A 21,223-nucleotide genomic window follows, 5' to 3' on the forward strand; every position below is an offset into this window, starting at 1 on the left:
ATCTTTTTCTCCTAGTGAAATGCAAATTTTACCGGCCCAGGAACTCACAGCACCCCATGATCCTGCCCATGAGCTCAAAGCGAAAAACGAAAAGAAGAGTAGGCACTCCAAAAATATCAAAGATATGAAGATCACGTACGTGCTGTGGTTAATGCATGCTATGACTAGCAAGTGTTCAAAAACCTGTGTACGAAGCATTAATCTGTAAGCTTACTTGTTCGCCCCCAAACCTTTTACTACATGAAGCTACCTCCCCTCATTGTTTACATTTTTTTCCATCACTGTTTTAATATTTTACTTTTTTCTGCCTATATTTTGTACAGCCATGAATGACATGTCGGAGTGGTATCTGCCTTTTTCCAATCATGTGCATCTATGTTGCCTTTGTTCATTTATTAATGCAATGTTTGCCTTTTGTTTTCCCGTATATACATGTAACACACCCTGCCACTGAGCAAGAGGCGGACGGAGCTCTTGTCAAGCTGGATAGGAGCAGCTTTTTTTCCGCCGCCTCTTTTCACCACCTGTACATTGTTGGTGAAATAGACATTGATTGAATGATTGATTGAACTTTCTTGCCTCTGCTCGGAAAAACTTAGCAGCATCAAGGTTTATAACTGTTTCTCTGTCTTGATCTATTTTAAACATATTCGGCTGTCATGTGTGGCTCATGTTTTTTATTCTTAGTGGAACTGCGCAACGGCACGAGGCCGACAAAAGATGACTGGAGGAGGCATGGCGCAGTGTCTCGTCCCGTCTTCTTCTGTTGGCCTCGTGTTTTTGCGCGGTTCCACACTAAGAATACACCATCAGTATCATCATCATCCTCATCATCAGCCTGGCTAAGTCCACTGCAGTGCAACGTCCTGTCCCATGTCTCTGCAATTAACCCTGTCCTGTGCCGGCTGGGGCCACGCTTGCCTTCTCTTGGTATTCAGTCTGTTACCCTTTACGACCATTGGTTATCCTGCCTTCGCATCATATGCCCTGCCGAAGCCCATTCCTTCTTCTTGATTTCGACTAATTCTCTGACCCACTCTGCCCCCTTCCTCCCTCAACGTTACACCTATCATTTTTCATTCCGTAGCTCGCTACGTTGTTCTCAATTTAAGTTGAATCCTTTTTCACTTGGATTGGAGAGGCTCGGACTCGGGACAGTTGGGGATAAGAGTCAATGAAGAGTACCTTAGTAATGACATTACCTTGCTAAGTTACTCAGGGAATGAATTGCAAAGCATGATTAATGACGTACTCAGGCAGAGCAGAAATGTGGGTCTTGAAATTAATATGCAGAAGACCAAAGTAATGTTTAACAGTCTCGCAAGAGAACAGGAGTCTACAATCGGTAGCGGGGTGTTTGAAGTGGGAAGGGAATACGTCTACTTAGGGTATGTAGTGGGTAGTGACCGCTGATATTGTTACGGTGCATAGTTGCTAGGAGAAGACGACGTTGTTTTGGGACGTTCGGCAGTGAACGACGACGAGGACGTGGCAGTTGGTGCTGGAGTGATTTAGCTCGGTGTGCCTTCTGACTGTGACCTGTACCGTCTGCCGCTGGGCTAACCCCCCGTAATATTTGGTGGAGGTCGTGCTGGGTATCACACCGGGACCCTGCCCTGGACCTCCGCAGCGGTCGTCAGCTTCGAGCCACCACTATGCCGTCCAACCCACCTCCGGCCGCAGCATCACCACCAGCGCCGACCGTTGTCGTGGCGCAGCCTCGCGACCCAGGCACCTTTTGTGGCACCGATGATGTCGATGTCGAGGATTGGCTCGCCATGTATGAGCGAGTCAGCAAGCACAACCGCTGGGACGCGACGCTCATGCTTGCTAACGTTATTTTCTACCTGGCGGGCACGGCGCGCGTCTGGTTTGAGACGCATGAGGAAGACCTCACCTCTTGGGACAACTGCAAAGAAAAGCTCAGAGACTTATTTGGCAAACCAATTGGGCGCACGCTGGGTGCTAAAAAAGACCTTGCTTCTCGAGCACAGTCATCTACGGAGTCATACCTCTCCTACATTCAGGACGTCCTCGCTCTGTGCCGCAAAGTAGACAGCGCCATGCCAGAGACCGACAAGGTGGGCCACATCCTGAAGGGGATTGCTGATGATGCGTTCAACCTTCTTCTTTGTAAAGATTGTGCAACGGTTGACTCCGTCCTCCAGGTATGCCGGCAATTCGAGCAGGCAAAACATCGCCGTATTGCTTCTCGTTTTGATCGCCTTCCGAACACTGCGGCGACATCCTCCTGCGAAGACCTGCCAACACTGCGACAACCGTCCCATCCTGCCAATTTAACTAGAATCGTCCGCAGAGAACTGGAAGCTATGACTCCCGTCACCTTCGCCCCTCAACCGGCCGACTCTACGATTGCGCTGATCCAGGCCGTCGTTCGCCAGGAGTTTGCGAACGTGGGCCTCAATTCTGGCCTGCCGTCTGCGTCGCCTTGTTTGCCAAACACCGCTCCACTGGTTGCTGCTGCTTCACCGACTCCGACCGTACTACCACGTTACCGCTACCGGAATCCTGCGGATTGGCGCACCCCGGACGACCGCCCAATCTGCTTCACCTGTTCGCGTGTCGGCCACATTTCCCGTCACTGCCGCAGCCGTTGGTTTTCACCACCTCACCTCCGTTCCACTTACGATCGTCGTGCAGACTACGGACCTAGCTCCAATTATGATCGCCGTGCCGGCTTCGAACCACGCCAGACGTCTTCTCGTGCCGAGTCTCCGCACGCTTTCGACACTTCGGCCCCGCGAAGGTCCAGCCGCTCGCCTTCCCCTCAGATCCGCCGCTCTCGTTCGCCGCAATTTCGACGCCCGTCCACTCCACCCTTACCTGGCTCTCACTCGGAAAACTAACCAATGCAGCTCCCGGAGGTGATGCTGCATTGATGACCCGGCCCGAAAATCCTCTCCTGACCCTCGCTCCTCGCCGCAACCTTCTCGATATCTGCGTGGACGGTGCACCAGTTACCGCGCTTATTGACACTGGCGCCCAAATTTCTGTCCTGAGCTCCTCGTTTCGCCGTCGTCTGAAGAAGGTTGTGACACCTGCCGTTTCCTCAGCCGTTCGCGTCGCCGACGGAAGTGCTGCTGCCGTTGTTGGACAGTGCACTGCGCGTGTTTCCATTGCTGGTCGTACAACCCCTGTCGCATTCACTGTCCTCGACCATTGCCCCCACGATGTGATCCTCGGTATCGACTTTTTAACGACGCACGCGGCTCTAATTGATTGCGCCACTGGCCTTCTTCGTTTGGACTTGCCGCTCTGCTCCGAAAGCGCCGATACCAAGCCGCCTCGCTTACGTGCCGCTGAATTTACTCGCTTGCCGCGTGACGCTGCAGTCTATGTCCCTATGTCCCCGTTTCCCGCCGTTCCTGATGGTGTCTACGTCACGTACCCAATCAAGGACGTTGTCCTCCAGCGTAACGTCATCCTTCCACACACAGTCCTGACCGTCACCGGCAACCGCACCTACCTTCCGATTCTGAACTTCAGTCTCTCTCCCCAAGTCTTACCCTGTGGCATCGCGCTCGCTGAACTGGTTCCATTGGCCGAATGTACAGTTTCTGCTCTAACAGCTGTGCCTAACGCTGATCTCCATGCCCTTCCCCGCTCGGCCGCTTCACGCCCGGACCCTACTTTTGCGATGATCGCGGCGGATTTGCCACCTGACCACGCCAACGCCCTCTGCGCCCTTTTAGCTTCCTACAGTGATGTCTTCGATTTCGGGAATCGTCCTCTTGGCCAAACTTCTGTCGTGACCCATCGCATCAATACGGGCGATGCCAGCCCTATACACAGAAGGCCCTATCGTGTTTCTCTTCCTGAGCGCCATGTCATCCAAACGGAGGTGGACAAGATGCTGGCGAACAACATTATCGAGCCTTCTAGCAGCCCTTGGGCATCCCCTGTAGTGTTGGTCAAAAAGAAAGATGGCAGCTGGCGCTTCTGTGTCGACTATCGTCATCTTAATCAAGTAACGAAGAACGACGTCTATCCTCTTCCGAGAATTGATGACGCCCTCGACTGTCTACATGGTGCCAGCTACTTTTCTTCTATTGATCTCCGTTCAGGTTACTGGCAAATTGCTGTTGACGAACGGGATCGTGAGAAGACTGCCTTTATCACCCCCGATGGCCTGTACCAATTCAAAGTTATGCCTTTCGGCCTCTGCAACGCTCCTGCTACCTTCGAGCGCATGATGGACTCGCTTCTGCGTGGATTCAAATGGACAACGTGCTTGTGCTACCTAGATGACGTTGTCGTTTTCTCCTCAACGTTCGAAAGCCACATACGCCGTCTTGCTACTATCCTTGCGGTCTTCCGTCGCGCTGGTCTCCAACTGAACTCCAAGAAGTGCACCTTTGGCCAGCGCCAAATTAAGGTCCTCGGCCACTTGGTTGATGAGTCTGGTGTAAAGCCCGACCCTGACAAAGTTCGTGCCGTTCGTGAGTTCCCCACTCCCCGTTCCTCGAGCGATGTGCGCAGTTTCCTCGGGCTCTGCTCGTATTTTCGCCGGTTTATCCCGAACTTCGCCGACACGGCCCGCCCTCTTACCACCCTCCTGAAGAAGGATGTCCCTTTCTCCTGGGGCCTTGACCAAGCTCGCTCCTTCACGGCACTTGTTGCGGCCCTCACGGCTCCACCTGTTTTGGCCCATTTCGACCCCTCTGCGCCTACGGAACTTCGCACAGACGCCAGTGGCCATGGTATTGGCGCCATTCTTGCGCAGCGGCAACACGAGCACTTTCGTGTGATTGCTTACGCCAGCCGCCTGCTCTCTCCTTCCGAACGTAACTACTCTATTACGGAGCGGGAGTGCCTTGCTCTTGTTTGGGCGTTAACAAAATTCCGCCCTTATTTGTTTGGAAGGCCCTTCTGCGTAGTTACGGATCACCATGCTTTGTGTTGGCTGTCCTCTCTTAAAGACTCTACAGGACGTCTGGGTCGCTGGGCCTTGCGTTTGCAAGAATACACATTTAATGTTGTCTACAAGTCCGGCCAGCTGCACCAAGACGCTGACTGTCTGTCCCGCCATCCTGTCGATCCCCCTGACTCCCACACACGTGATACCGACGACTGTGTACTGTCCGTATCAGACTTTCTGAACATTGGTGACGAGCAGCGCCGTGATCCAGCTCTGCGCCTCATAGTCGACCGCCTCCGCAGCGACCCTTCCGATCCTGCTCTACGAATGTTCGTGCTGCATCACGATATTTTGTACCGGCGCAATATGCACCCAGATGGCGCCGACCTCCTGCTCGTCGTCCCGACCCCTCTCCGCTCCACAGTACTTGCCCAACTTCATGACGCTCCTACTGCCGGGCACCTAGGCGTCTCACGCACGTACGACAGCGTGCGCAGGCGGTTCTTCTGGCCTGGCCTTTACCGCTCTGTCCGCGGTTATGTTGCTGCTTGTGATCAATGCCAGCGCCGGAAAACGCCCCCACTTCCACCCCAGTGGCCAGCTTCAGCCCATCGACATCCCGACTGACCCATTTTTCCGTGTTGGTCTCGACCTGCTTGGTCCTTTTCCCCCATCAACATCCGGGAACAAGTGGATTGCCGTTGCGACCGATTACACTACCCGGTACGCTATCACGCGCGCTATCCCTACCAGCTGTGCCTCCGATGTCGCCGACTTTCTTCTCCATGACGTCGTCCTACTTCATGGCGCTCCTCGTCAACTGCTTACGGATCGCGGCCCCTGCTTTCTTTCTAAAGTGGTCCACGACCTTCTGCGCTCCTGCTCTACCCGCCACAAGTTCACGACGGCCTACCATCCTCAGACCAACGGCCTTACTGAGCGTCTTAATCGCACCCTGACGGACATGCTGTCTATGTATGTCTCAGACCACCATCGAGACTGGGACGTCAGCTTACCTTTCGTGACGTTCGCCTACAATTCCACACGCCACGATACCACCGGCTACTCTCCCTTCTACCTGCTCTTTGGCCGCGACCCGTTGCTACCCTTCGACAGCCTCCTGCCTCACGACCCTTGTACCAGCAGTTACGCTGGTGACGCCATTGCCCGAGCTGACGCCGCCCGCCAAATCGCTCGAGATCGCCTCGACGCTTCACACGTCGCTCAAAAACGACGGTACGACCTTCATCACCGTGACGCCCATTACCCTCCCGACTCCCTCGTACTCCTCTGGCTCCCTGCGCGTCGTGTGGGCCTGTGTGAGAAGTTGCTGCCTCGTTACGTGGGTCCTTACCGCGTCTTGCGGCAACTGAGCGATGTCACCTACGAGATCGCGCCCTTGCAACCCCACACTCCTCGTGCGGCCTCCTCCACACAGCTCGTACACGTCGCCCGTCTTAAGCCCTACCATCCAAACCCACCATTTTAGGACACCCATGGACTGTGCTTCCTTCCGCCCGGCGGAGGAGGGGGGGGGTTAGTGTTACGGTGCATAGTTGCTAGGAGAAGACGACGTTGTTTTGGGACGTTCGGCAGTGAACGACGACGAGGACGTGGCAGTTGGTGCTGGAGTGATTTAGCTCGGTGTGCCTTCTGACTGTGACCTGTACCGTCTGCCGCTGGGCTAACCCCCCGTAATAATATGGGTCACGAGAGGGAAATAACTAGAAGAATAAGAATAGGGTGGATCACATTTGTTCAATTCTCGCAGACCGCGAATGGTAGTATACCAATTGCCCTCAAGAGAAAAATGTACAACAGCTGTACCGTACCGGTACTCACCTATGGGACAGAAACGGCGAGGCTGAAGAAAAGGGTTCGCTAAGAATTATGAGTGATCAACTCACCCACCATTTGATGTGTGTTTTCGATCCACTGTCCTGATTTTGTGGCTTATACCTTTCAAAATTACCCTTTCAATTGTGGTAGCGGGGTAACTTTACTAGTTGTTTTTTTCGCTCAGGCATTCGATATTGTTTAGTACCAGCCATGTACAGCCTTTGTCAAAAGTTTGGAGCCCAGGGGGTTTTCTTTTGAGCCACACTGTGTCGTTCTTAATGGATCTCTAGCGCTGCAGATTTCGTGGACATGAGAAGATTTCTGGTACTGCCTCCTGCAATAGGTCGGACTTCCATGAATGCTCATGGAGTCCCAGTATAAAGCTTGGAAGTGAACTCCCTGGGCTCCAAACTTTTGAAAAAGACTGTACAGCCTTGTCCAATGGTTTTTAGTTCACAGTTTTTGGTGTTGAGCTTTGTAGTGGTGCAATTGCTGGACAACTGAACCTCCGAATGGGCGGAAGAACTGCGGCCCTGTGTCGTCCTGTAAATTTGAGTGCCAGTGGTGCCGCAAGCGTTCATCCTAATGCTGAAAAGCAAACAATGCGGCCTGATGGCTTTCATCCTAGGCTGTACGTCTTAAAACTAGATACGCGGTCGTAATTCCTAACTGCGCGTGGTTTCACTTGACCGTTACAGCTACACAACGAGTCAGCTCGTATAATACAGATTTACGGCAATTACTGCTTTCGCTATTTTCATGCCGTCATTGCTGTGCCATGTCAGTGCACGTTAAAGAACCCCAGGCGGTCGAAATTTCTGGAGCCCTTCACAACGGCATCAGTCGTAGCCTGAGTCGCTTTGTGACGTTAAACGCCTATAAACCATAAACCAAACCATGCTGTCATTGCATGCGCGCATGACGAAAAAGAGAGAGGCACCGAAAGAAAAAATGCACACACCTTAATCGCTGGCTCTATGAAAATATTTAGACAATAAAATAAACATGGAATAAGCGATAGACAGACTTTATTCTACAAAACCCGCCGTGGTGACTCAGTGACTTGGACGTTCGGCTGCTTTCTCTAATGTCGCCGCATCAAATAACAGCCGCGGTGGTCACGTCTCGGTGGAGGTGAAACGCAAAAGTCACCCTTTTGCTATGCGATATCAGTGGGCGTTAAAAAACCCCATGTGGACAAAATCAATCCACGCCCTCAACTACAGCGCTCCTTAGAGCCCTCGTGAGGCTTCAGTGCGCCAAGGCCACATATCATCTACCAGGATTTATTTTGAAGATAGGAAACAAGCACAAATTTTTTTGATCTGCGACTTTTCACCCGCCAAAGTCTCCATGTAGCATTATAAGCTCTGAAATTCGCCGCCGCTATCTTTATATTTCTTAGAGGTATTGAAGGCCCACCGTATCAGCGCTCACACATGGCGCGGGGTAACCAGACAGCGTCATCATTATCTGTGGCCTAACAAGAATAATTCCCATTATTCTTTTGAGCATGGAATGCTTTCAGCTCAATCAACGGCAAGTTCGAGCAAACAAGTTTCAAATACCGCGACAACTTGACACCGAACATCATTATGCCAAACCTAAGGCCGCACAACGCACCGAACCTCTACAGAAACTGGCGAATTATCCGCCCGAATGCTATTCAGCATAAAAAAAACTTCACAAACAGCACAACCACGAATGTGATTCGAACAAGAGAACGTGCAAACAGAGAAGGTTTATTCCCCGGTGCTTTAGGCTGCTCGGGGATACCCGCAGCGTCCCGTTGTTGTTGTTGATGCTGCTTCTGAAGCAATGGCTTAACAATTATGAGACATTCCAGCGGCTACAAAGACACGGACGAAGGACGACGAGACAGGGCGAACGCCGGACTTCAACTGAGGTTTATTCCACAAACAGGTATTATGTACAAAGGGGACGCAAAGAGATAGTATTCCGCGACCAGATAAAAATCTATTATCAAACAAATCCAGAAGGCACGAGTGCCATGCCACTCATGGTTGCCACATCGGCGCACCTTCTATTTATTGCCTACCTGGCTTAACCAACACGTTTGCCTTGAGGTAATCTATTTCTTTTTTGCGTAGAGCCACAGAATGGCTGCTGACGCAGTTTTATTTGTCATTGAGTATGCTGAAGGCTTCAAAAATTTCTCTGCTCTTTTTAGTCTTAAACTTGTGCATCACACTTGTTGTCCTTTCCCAAAACGCCGTGCATGCTGGTTTGTGTGAGCAACGGCGAGTGCGGTTTGCTAGGTGACCTCCGCCAGTTAACGAATGAGCTGTCCGGCGATGCTCTAGCGAGCGTTCGTTAATGAAGCGTCCCGTCTGTCCGATGTACACCGTCTGCGACAGGTAAGGGGCATGTTGTACACCACACCAACTTCACATTCAACAAGAGGTTTGGTGTGCTTAATTTTGCACATAGGCCTCTTTTTAGCGTCATTCACCAGGCGGCACATGCGTCCCAGCATTTTCGGGGCTGAAAATAGAACGTGAGAGCGTGTGTGGTATTCGCACTGTAGAGGCACTCAGCGTCTGTTGCCAACATGGTGTTAACAGCTCCGGGCATACGTAGGCGCCTGATGCAAATCAACCAATGACGTTGCGGCACTGAAACGCAATGCTGTCGCAAGGAAGCCGGTGGTGCAGTAGATTTTCCCTCAAGTAGGAATCAGATGGTTTGAACTGTTAGTTTAGTGTTATCATAAGTATTCTGAGCGAATATTTCTGGGCTGGAATGTCCATGGAAGATGACGTGGATGTGCGTACATTCATGTATTGCCTTTCTACCAGAGCTGGCACAGTCGAGAGCCTAGGCAGCAATTGAGGCCTAAGTTTTGCTTTAAAAGGCTTGGCACCATTTTCATCGTCATAGAGCTGCTTGGGCCTACGTGTAGGCACATCGAATTGGTTCACAGATGTGACTATGTTTACGTTCCAGATGAACCAATCATTTTGAGAAAACTTTCAACAAATGCAAAATGAAGGTGAGAAGTCCATACCTCCTGTATGTGACAAAGTCTCCTGCAAGATACTTATTCACAGACACGCCAATCTATCATTTCATTTACTTCCTTCCCCTCAAAATCGAACCTGTGGAAATAAATAAAAAAACGCAGAAATTGTTGTCTCCCTTCTCACTTGCAATGCTTCGGCGACAGCATGCTCTTCAGATAATTTGAGTTTTAACTTGTCAGGGTTAAGTTGACTTGACCGGGAGTTGAGAGATATATTTCTTGACAGATCAAAGAGAAATGTTTGGTGTTAAACGAAGGAGCCACACTTGAAAAAAAAAAAAAAAACTACCCGTGGATTGAAAAACATTTTTTGGTGTATCGGCACTGCGTTTATTCTTTTACTCGAGCGAAGTAGGTTGATGGCAAAGGATACAGGCGCATTTCAGAGACGAAGCATAGAGCTTGAATGCCCAATAGCAGGTGAAAAAATACACTATTTTTGCGTGGCACTATTATCACGAAGCTGCTGCTTTAACTTACGCTTCGATCGTTTAATATGCAACGCAGTGTCTGGGAGTTAGTTACATGTTGCACCACAACGCAACAGCGGAGGTTGCAGAGATTGCCTCATTCCGAATTCTGGGGCACACAGCCATGAACAGGCGTCCTGGAGGCACACACGGATGTTGCCATCGCACTGCGGTGATGTCATTTGCTGCGCCAAGAGTCGAACTTTAATTGAGGTCGCGAAACACCCGAGGTGCGTTGTGCGTGGCCTGTTGGTCGTTTCGAACCGTTAGCGCTGATCACGCGGACGGAAAGCGCTTCGTGTCGCGGTTACGTGTAACAGTTTCTTTGCTCTTCTGTTTCCCACCTTCTACGCCGTTAGAATCCGCCCCATTCGGCGTCCACTACCCATCGCTTCGTGAAAGAGAACCTATTTGAAGCGGATTTCACCTGGCCTCTCTCCACTGCTACTTAACCGTGATTACGGACAGTAATGATCTCTGGCGACATGCTCTCGCTTTTGCGGATTGTCTTTCTTTTTTTTTTCACACACAGCAGGGGCTGTGGGATGGCAGCAGCTTTCTCTCTCTGTCTCTCCTTCTGCTTTCGTAATGAACACTTTTCCTAGTTTTATACTGCACTCGCTATTCTGCCAAATTCCTGGCGCACGAACCAACGGAAGGACGAGGCAGAGTTGACTCACGAATCGTCGCTATGCACGTTTGTTGACACGGAACAGAAAAGCGAATGTGGCTAAGAACAAAACAAAAAGGACTGATAGGGATGGAAACCAAAGAGAACGCCAGATGACCAGATTCCAGAATCCGATCAAATGGGAGAGAGAGGCTTAAGGGAGCTCGGGTTGTGCTTGAGTGAAACAGTGAAGAAAGAAATTCAACTGCATCATCAAGAGGCAAATTGCGGAAGGGAAGAGCCAATATAACCTGCTCAGGAACAGGATGAGAGACGCTGGTTGTAAAACGGAGCAGACATAGGAAGAAGAAAGGTGGAAAGTGAGAAATAATTAGAAAAGAAACGTCGGACAAAGGCTGAAAAGAAAAGCAAGCTATCAGAAAAAGCAATTCAGTTTTTGCAGTCCTAAAATAGGTCACGGTACTGCATCGAACTGTACTAATAAAAAGTGTACAAAATGAACCTCTTAGCCGTATAATGATGACATAAGAAAGGAAGAGAGCATGTGTAAATGCGTGAAAAAAAAAGAACAAATCGATTCCGTGACGATAATGCGCTTTTATTTTCCTCAGCTCGATTTAGGTAGCTGCGAATAGGTCATAAGGCGGCACGCCATCAGGACTTCGCTCGAGTACTAATGAGGCGGCACAGAAGATGAAGAAAATAATACGGATACCTCGCAGTTGGCTCGGAAAACGAGCTACCGGCTTGGTGAAAGATGGAGGGGGGTGAATGCTTTTCAATACATTAGCTTAGTAGGAGCTATCTTTAGTTCAATGGGAAAACATGTCTCGATGAGTCTTCAGAAAAGTTTAGGAGAAACATGAACTGCTGCCCACATGTGGCTTGTTAGTTGTTTTTCATTAGAGCAATAGGTGTGTGTAGATCCTGTTCGCAGCTTCGGCGTTATTAGAACAAATCATCAGCATGACGCTGTCTAACTGCCCTTTAACTGATATGCTTCACAGTATTTTCAAATATAGCGCAAAGTGGACTTTGCATATACATTCCCTTCTCTAGCAAAGTCACTCGAGAGGTCATGAAATGTGAAATAGAGAATAGTCAGAGGTACGAGATGGGGTTCCGGCATGGAAACACTGCCTTTAGCACGGTATCTAGTGCTTCCTTGACAGACGATGACTACCCAGTCGTAACCACAAGCTCGGGCCCTCTGTGTCAGATCGCTATAGTGTCATTTGTAGACATACAGGACCCTCCGTTTTTGAGTAAGGCCGGGTCTCATTGGTTTCTTTCATTCCTCGAAGTTAAATGAAAGATGGTGTTTAAAACCAATTTTTTACTCCAGGAAGCACACTCAAGAATATGCAGCTTACTAGTCCAGAAAGCTGGCCGCACCGTGCTGAAACTAGACGATGCTTTTTATTCATTTTAAAGTGGCGTTTCTTGCTCACTGTTCGTGATGTTAAACCTCCCTTAAGGCGTGTCGTCTAAAACGCTGTTTAATGCGAGGGTAAGTTAAAAAACATACTTTTTTAGAAATGAGAGACCAGAACACAGTCTCTTAACGGATGTCGTAGTGTCATCTGTTTGAAGCACCACACACGTTATTGAAATTGGTCCTGGCCCAGCTATTGCACGTTTACAATGGCGGCTGTGCTGTTGAGTGAATTTTTCTGCGGCGTGTAAAGGAACAAACATAGCAGAGTGCCTTCAGGCGATAGTTATGTAGGGTACAGTATACAAAAAATATGTAACAACTCACAAAAAAAATGTCTGACTTGGTAAACAATTTCATAGTACAACCTGCCAGTAAGAAAATGATGAGTGTACAATAAAGCATTTTGTGTGCCGTTCGAAGAAGTGAGCAGTAATAGTCAACTGCCTTTGGCGGAAGGTATAATCCGCGACAGCCAGTAATGCGGGACCTATTGTTGAAAAACCTGTTTTACATCCGGGTTTGAAGTAAAAAAAAATCTTTATTCTTTATTCAAGAGTTATCCCGCATTGCCCGAAGGCGTTATGGCAGGGGAGTTACAGATTGGCAAAATTCACGCACTTTTTACCTCTCGAATTCCTCCTCAAAGGACCGTAGTTGAGTAAGTGCCACATGTAGGATGCAAGGCTGTTACACGTTCGGGGACAGTGCAGCATGTTCAACATCCATGTATTGCTCGGCTGAGGTATGTATGTGTCGTAAATCCCTCCTGATCCAGCGGCGGCCTCTATCCCCGCATGCTTCCCAATATCATACACTCGCCTTGTTCTCTCTCGCCCCTTACTGCATGCTACGGAGTAGAGTTTTACTATTCCCACCCATCAAATATTCCCAAAGTAATGCCTGTTATTTAGGTTCACACTGCGCATGTGGAAAACCCTTTTCTATCACGACGATGTGTGCAACATTGCCAGACCGTCTTGAATGAGGTTTCTAATTGCACTTGTCGCCAAGCAAATCTCAAGTCATGACCTTACATCCAGTAGTTATTCCCATCTCGTTAATGTCTATTTGGAGTTAGACCTTTCTCAGTATCAATCAACTTGGCGCATCCTGACTTCCTGCATCAACAGGCCATGGAATTTTCAATTACTATTACTGCATTTTTCTCCACCCAGGCCAGAAATTGTCTATCGACTTTGACATCTCAGTAATACCTCCAAACTTCGGCGAACCCAAGAAATCAGGCTGTATGAACAAAGCCATTTTTCTGAACCAACTACAAATTGCAGTTTTTAAGTCAGAACCTTTCGCACACTTAAAATAATTTTAATAACAATCTGACTACAACAGGAAAGAAAGAACTGCTGAGATATATTTCGTAAAGTTATGAATAGTTTGTATTGCTTTGTTTTGTTCTTTCTGCGCGATATTTTTTCTGGATCTATCCTCTTATGGTCGGGCAAAAGATTTGGTAGTTCTCATTTTATTTGCACTACCGAAACATTATTTTATTTACTTTTATTTGCACCATGTAGCATTACTACTTCTGAGTACAACTGTTTGCTCTATGCGTTTTATTTCTTACTGTAATCCCTTTTTTGAGTTCATTGTGCTCCGTATGCACTCGTGCTTGTATTTAGTTGTTATCATGCTTGCTCTATACTCTTTGACTTGTAGTGGTTTGACTCAGTCAAGCTGCGTTAGCAGCTTTTATCTAGGAAATCCTTCAGACATATCTGGCAAAATAAAAAGAACTGAATCGAAAAGTTTATGGCACGCTGCAGTAGGCATCTGAATAAAATTTCACACGCTATGTCTTTTCGTCGAAAACCAGTAGTAGCCAGTTTTCGCTCAGTAACGACTGTCTTTATAGACTCCTCTTTTTTACATACCGCGACAAAGGCTCGACTCTTGCAGATACGGTCGTAAAGGTCCGAATAGTAAAAATAAAATGCTGCATTGGCTTAACGTATTTCCTCCTTTCTGCGAGAAAAATGATTATCTGAAAGTTAGATCAATTTTTAAACTAAATTTGCCTCTACAGAGCAGTTAGATGCATCCCTCTCGTGCTGAGCCAGTTTAGAACTCTTATTCTAGAAAAAATGAGCCTTTCCAGTTTATCTGAACAAAGAACGAAAGAAAGGACACTTAGTTTTTTTTTTATTTGAGCGCCTTGATATTTATGATTCCTCCTAATTAACGAAACTTCCCGCCGCTCACCTGGTCTCAACAGCGCCGCCCCACGTACTTGGCTGAACTCGTAAAATTCGTCGGGAGCTGGTCGCCTGTTTGGATAACCTTTTATTTTCTTCCTTTTCCTTTCTTTTTTTTTTCTAATTCGCGACTGGAGTTACGTCTCGGATAGGCCAGCACTTTCAGGGATGAAAAGTTGGGGGTCGAATTTACGACATCTTAGAGGAAGCCAGGGAAGACGCGAGGGGCGCCAAAGGGGGCCAGATGAAATGGGCCGTAAGCAAGCCGCGGAAGAGCGGGGGGAAGAGGACACGCCTGAAGTTGTGTTCTTTCTTATTTTTTTTTTCTTTGCTCTTATCGTCAAGGCTTTAGTGTCTTGCAGTACGTTTCCCTGAAGACCACCCATAGAAAACCAAGCTCCAATGACGCACGGAGCCCAGTGTTGAACCTCGCGCACCGGGCGCGTGGGTATTTTTGGACAAACATATATTAGTGAGAAAAGAGAAAATGCGTTCATGCTACGGGTGTCTTTCACGGCTTCACTTCAACACACCGTTTCTTCACGAAAGGAGCTGGAAGAAGTGGAGATAATTCTATTCCTGCAACCTTAACGCGCCTTCGCCTTTCAAACCTCTTGCCGAAATCGCCTCCAAAGAACGGGGAAAAAATATGTTACAAAGATAGGCATCTGGGACGGTAAGGCGCGCTGAACATATCTGACTGGTTTTGCTTTGTGGAGCGACATTACATATTCTAAAATTCAGGTCAATCGCAAATTGGTTAGTTCTGCAAATAAAAGCTTCACTGTAATATGATACGAGGTAAGCATCAGCCTTCACGCTCACCCCGTCTGCCCAGTGACGTCATCGCGGATGGGGACGCGCGGTGAGGTGTGTCTCCCTAATCGTTTATGAGCTACTGCGAGCAGCGCTTTTTAAAAATGTTTCAAATGCCTCTACAGATCTGTTGCACCAGAATATTTCCATCGAAATAATTTCAGGGTCCCTTTAATGCACCTGCGCTGCCAGAACTAGTCAGTGCTACATGAAGATTACAACAGTGGAGGAATATCGGCCGAAACATGCCGTCTGTTATAGCTCCCATACCACTGGTCATATGGCAAAACTATCTCCAGAGTACAGTGTGTGCAAAGACTGCGTCCGCAGTCAAACTCTAGAGGAGGAGTGAAATGACGAACCATTCTGCGTCTCGTTAAAATTATCAGGGCACATTATGGTAGGCCGCTGTTGCGTCAGCAGAGTGCCGACAACAGCTTCAGAGACATGTGCGTCTGGAGTGGTACCGCCCGAAGCAGCTGTTCAGTGCACTGACGCAGCAGCAGGAAAGGGACTCAAAACCGACTCCAAAGGGTAAAGTTAATCATGCACACGAGCGTAATCTTTTTTGCGCCCTCCGTCGGAGATAGAGCAGCTGCGCTCAGAGATTCAGCCTCTCAAATCAGAAGCAACCAGGAAACGTGATCGGTCGCTCTCGTCGTCACGTAGCCCTGTCACAAGACCGAGTCGATGGATAGCGCACGTAATAACGCCAACTGAAAAATGCGGCAACAAAAGCACCTTTGGATGATGCGATTGAACTCTCGCAAAGAGCTGTGCAAATCAAACGAGGGCACACGTGAGATTAAAAAAGAAATCGAGATCCTCTAAGAGGACAATTCCCGTTATTCACTGTCGAGCAAGCCATGAAATTTTTGGCATCCCATGTTGGCATCACGAAGCACTTGGCATCGCAAGGGCAGGCTGCCCACCTAAAGAAGTGAGCCGTGTCGTACAATGTAAAGAAGCTTTGCTGAGACACGCTGCTTGTGATTTTTTACTCGTGATGCTTCTAAGGCTGCCGATATAAACGACAAATAACACGTCCGCTCGGGACAATTGTTGGGCAGACAGAGTTACTGCCAGACTGGTTACTGCGATAAGTTATAGATATGTGAGAGATGAAATTATCGAGTTCAATGACTGCATCCTAATGTCTTTTATTAAGGCATCTAACATCCGAAGCGAGCGACGTTTGGATTCGCGCCTGTGTGCCAGTAATTATGCAAACGCCTAACAGCCTGGTGTGTTTTTATGCCTCTGTACAAATCCGCGTTCAGAAATACTATTAATCATGCACACTGCGTTACCTAGCTGTGCTGCAACTCGTAGAGTGCTGTTTGGGATTACAGAAGAGAACGTTTACTCGCAAGAGAGTGAGCGTCTTTTGCAATTCCGATGCAACCTGCATGGTACGACGTTTGCGCCATGCCGAATACGAAGAGACGTAAAACCCCGGAACGCGTTGCAGGGCTAGTTCGAGCGCTCATCTCAGTGTTTCGTCATATCGACTGCCGAGTGAATGCCCAACTTTCCTGCGTCTCCTCGCGCTTTCGCCTTGCCCTCCGGTCTAGCTTTGCCTAATTTCCCGTGTGGCGCCGATGTGCATCGGTTTTGACGATGCGTTGAGTCTGCCCTCTCGTCGCTGTAGTAAGGGAACAGCAGTAATAAACTAGCCAGCCCCGCAATGTAGCAGGCGCTTTGCGCAATCCAATCGACTTGAGTTACGCAGTCCTTAACCGAAAAAAAAGTACATATACGACCGGTCAAACTATGAGCAAGAGTAGAGCGAGCGTTATTCGGCCTACTGGGATGTTCCCCCCCCCCCCGTTATTTTCATGAAAGTGTCGAAAGGTGGGTTGGACGCACGCCGACAGCGCCAGCGAAAAGTATAATCTCTCATATTTGTGCTGGTGTCAACAGAAAGTGAATATTTCTGCGAATTTTTAACGAAAACTTGCGACTTGAGCTTGTCGCAGAACTTAGGTACGCACGATGTCCGCTGCATTGTGTTTGAAGAGGGAAAATATGCAATATCAATAACCGTATACGTTTGCCGGAATCAATTTAAAGAAGCGTTACTTTCGCTCATCAGGTACAAGAAATAAAATGTACAATTTTATGATAGCTCATTATTAGATATCAAGAGGAATAATTTCTTTAACCGCCAAAGGTATATGATACGCTTGTTGAGGAATCTGTAGCTCATCAAAGAAAACCCCAATTCACAATATTTTAGTAGAAAATTTTCACTTAGGACGTTTTTTCTTGCGTTCGCACAGAGCGAGAACAGAAAAGTCAGGGAGGTTACCGATAATGTGTCCTGTAGACGCCGAAGTTCGCGGCTGCGTGCGCTTGCTGGTGACAGCTGAGTGTAGACTAACCTGGGCTTGCCACTGCAACAATGGGAGAATGTTTGCTTTATCTCCTGCAGAGGTATCGAATTTTGCGGGCTTTGTTCGCAAGGAAGGGGAAGATGTCACTATAAAATGAATTGGGCGCTGGACCGATGGGCTGCCTCTGTCGAGCACACCGGCAGCTTCTGCTATTCAGCGAGCCTGCATGTTGAGCCTTTCCTTATTTCGCAGGCTAGAGCTGGACAAAACAGCTTCCCACGAATTGAGTGGGATGAGTTGTTGGTGGTTACCATGAAGTTGCTTGTGACGCAGCGCAACTTTCGAGTCAAAGGTTTTAAATATAGCCACCAGGGAGTGGTGCGATCTCTGCGAAGCGGACGAGATGGTCGACTGCAGCGGCTATCTAACGATTTCCACGCAATGTGAGAGGGAATGTGACGGGGCACGGAACGTTATGAAGGAGTGGGCCGTTTTGCAGCCCTGACAGAGTGATCAAGAGGCGATGTATTTAGCTATACTTGAAGAAGAGTCAGACTAGTAGAAAAAGGGTTTTTGATGCTGCCCTAAGTTTTCTGAAAAGCTGAATTTCTAGCCGTGCCGTCCTCATGGAAGGCTCCCAGATTACAAATTAGAAGCGTGCGATGCCCAACTGGAAATCGCCGTGTGCCCTCGGGGTGATAAACGCAGCAGCAAAATAGATCGTGCTTGAATTTTAACTGCTTAAGTTGTCGAGAGAGCTTTGCGTTAGGAAGGTAGCCCTCTTCGGTAAGGTGATCGATCTTTAAACGTGAATATGCATCGGCGCCCTGCGGTGGTAATGCGGAAAGTAGTAAGAGCAACTGAACGAGTGACCAACGAGTGAGTGTATGATCCACGACCTGTCGGAGCGGGAAACCACTAATATGACAGACGCCTTCATCAACATCAGCTTGACATCACTACCACTTGCTCACCAAAACGCAACAAGGCAAAGCTGATGACCTTATTAAAAAGGTGACCACACCAGCGCTGCGCGTACCACAATCAGCACAAATCACTTACTTGCTACGGGCACCTACAATACTACTCCAGAGCTACTCGAAGCCCAACGGGATACTTCGACTAACGTGTAGAGAAAGTGCAGCAACCACCTCCTACGACATCTCTACCTGGCATTCCACCGACATCCAGGGCCAACTGCACATCAGACCTCTACCCATAACTATGAGCCCCTAGCTACGCAGGGTCCGTCCCGAGCTGAGGTCTGCACCAAACACTACGGAGGCAGACCCGACAACTTCTACGTGGAAGTGACTCCACACAAACCATTAGGCTATTTATTATAACACTGTGACCGTCTAAGACTATGTCACCATCGGGTCCGCAGGCGCCCACCACGCCATCAACCCTATAAAGGCAGAGGGTGCGGCCACCGCCTTGGCGCTCATACACGCCAGACATGTTCCTAACATCACCGAAATTTGCACCGACAGCCAAGCTGCGTGCGTCACCATTAGCAAAGCATTGCCACATGAACCATCTGGCGCATTCTCGCATTAGGACACACGCTTACCCAAGAGATAATCCTCACGGGCATTCCTGGGCACCCCCTGATCCCTGGTAATCAGGACGTTTATGCGATGGCCCGTGTACTATCCCTCCGGACTCCGGAAGATTGAACACCCAAACTCACACAGGAAACCTCGCATGCTCTAATCACATACCACCAAATCACCACTCATTGCAAGCTGCTTTACCCTTCAACCATCACATCGTACACTACATTCAAAATATATTACAATGCGACCAGGCGGCTGCTGCAGAAAAACTGCTACATCTCACCCTGCCTCCTTCATGGCTTCCGCCATGCCTTGACCCTTCCACTCTACTCAGTATGTGGGGCGCCCTAAGCCACCCTCACGCACTACCTGTAGGGATGTCCCCAATCCATGGCAGTTCCCCCACACCCCTTATGGGAGGCAGCACTGTGAGTTGCTCTTACAGCTGGCCAAACATCGCTAGTGGACAGAGCTGTCAGTGAATCCCGGGCCCGTGGACTCTTAAACAAGTAGGAGTCCACTCTTGAGGACCTTCTTGTTTTTTGGTGAGAAAGCAATACTTAACACGGCTCCAAAAAAATCTGTGTGACGCCTTGGAGTAACTCGGGTAAGCTTGGGTTGCGTATTTAGGAGGAACGTCGCATAAGCTGCAGCCAATGGGAGGAAGTTCGGTAAGTTCGGAGGAGTCGTTCCAGCTGTAGCAAATGGAAGGGTGACCTCCAAAGTGACCTTGGCATCCTCAAGGTTCCTTGCTTTTGCACCTTTTCAAGCAATGCGTTCGAAAGCACCTCTTGGTTTAACACGTCTATTCGATTTAACTACGTTAAAACCCTACCACTCTTTTTCTTTAAAGTTGTTACCGCCACCAACGCCGCACATGGCAGACCGCTGCTATAACTAAATAGAGAAAGATGAGGGATGCGCACAGACTTGTCACACTGGACCGCGTACTGCTAGTAGGGAGTTGAAAGCAAGATATTAAATGGAGATCTCTTCCTTGAACTATTAACAGAAAGAGCAACCTGCTCTTACGCTTGTTCCCCTTCCTTTCCGTCGGCACAGGGGGAGCTGTTGGCCATTCGGGGCGCATTTAACAACCTCTGTACACTCATTTTTCTCTTCTAGAAGCCACCTTGATACCCTTGCAGACTCCTCAGGCGCCATCCGTTGTCAGCGGCGTGTTCTGAACTTCGACTTTCTTAAACATTCTTAAACATTCTCTCTCACAATACGTGTGCGATGGATATGTCGAAATGCACACCTCTCTCAAGCGTTGCCGGATGAAGCAAGTCGCGTCTGAACACCTCCACGCCCCTTCAATCAGTCAAGACATCTTTGGAGAAAAAACCCATCGTAGAAAAAGAAAACCTATGGTGCGCCACGCGAGAACTTCTCCCACCGTGTGGCACCGACCTCCCTAGTGGCTTTGCAAACTGAGAAAAAGTCTTGCTTCGAAGGTTACACCTCCATGTCGCCTTCTCTCCAGTGGTATCCTGGTTATGACCGCCGTAGTACCATCCCCCCTTCTGCGACTCCTGCCCCTTTTGTCCAGCTCCTCTGAGCGAGGTGGACACTGGACATCAGTTCTGGACCTACAGCTGTTTGCACGCCATCCAGCAGCAATAGCGGCTACGATGCGGATCACCCCAGGTGCACCGCCAGATGTAGGACACTAGGTCTCCGGGCTGCGCCACTGGACCTTGTTGGACTTCCTAAGGGAATCCGGCATGTATCGTTAGACGAAATTTAATACTTTATCCTAGAAGGCACGATGTTGCAATAAATAAAAAGGATAGAAAAAACGCGCCCGTGTCTGAGTGTTTGCAACGAAGAAAGAGGATGGAAGCGCACGCCTCTGTTAATTGGCGCCTATGCGGAACTATCGATGCTAAGTGTATTTAGAAGAGTGTTGAAAGAGAGGTAGCGAGTGCACGATTTTTTATAGCTGCTGTTTAATATTCGGCGGCTTCTCTCACGTGATTCACTTCTTGATCATGCC

The 21,223-nt window shown here is 48.7% G+C and overlaps 2 protein-coding genes across 2 annotated transcripts in view; one reads left to right on the forward strand and one right to left on the reverse strand.

Annotated features, from left to right (window-relative positions):
* Positions 1-21,223, reverse strand: part of LOC149341685 (uncharacterized) — a 187,675-nt gene that overhangs the window by 60,939 nt on the left and 105,513 nt on the right. The gene's annotated exons all lie outside the window — the stretch shown is intronic.
* Positions 1,521-3,538, forward strand: LOC149341686 (uncharacterized). The gene has a single exon (XM_089543856.1). It carries the CDS (start codon positions 1,656-1,658, stop codon positions 2,865-2,867), a length of 1,212 nt encoding a protein of 403 aa, XP_089399982.1. The 5' UTR covers positions 1,521-1,655; the 3' UTR covers positions 2,868-3,538.

This window comes from Amblyomma mixtum, chromosome 5 (assembly GCF_055824585.1).
Source record: "Amblyomma mixtum isolate Tamu chromosome 5, ASM5582458v1, whole genome shotgun sequence".
NCBI classification, from domain to species: domain Eukaryota; kingdom Metazoa; phylum Arthropoda; class Arachnida; order Ixodida; family Ixodidae; genus Amblyomma; species Amblyomma mixtum.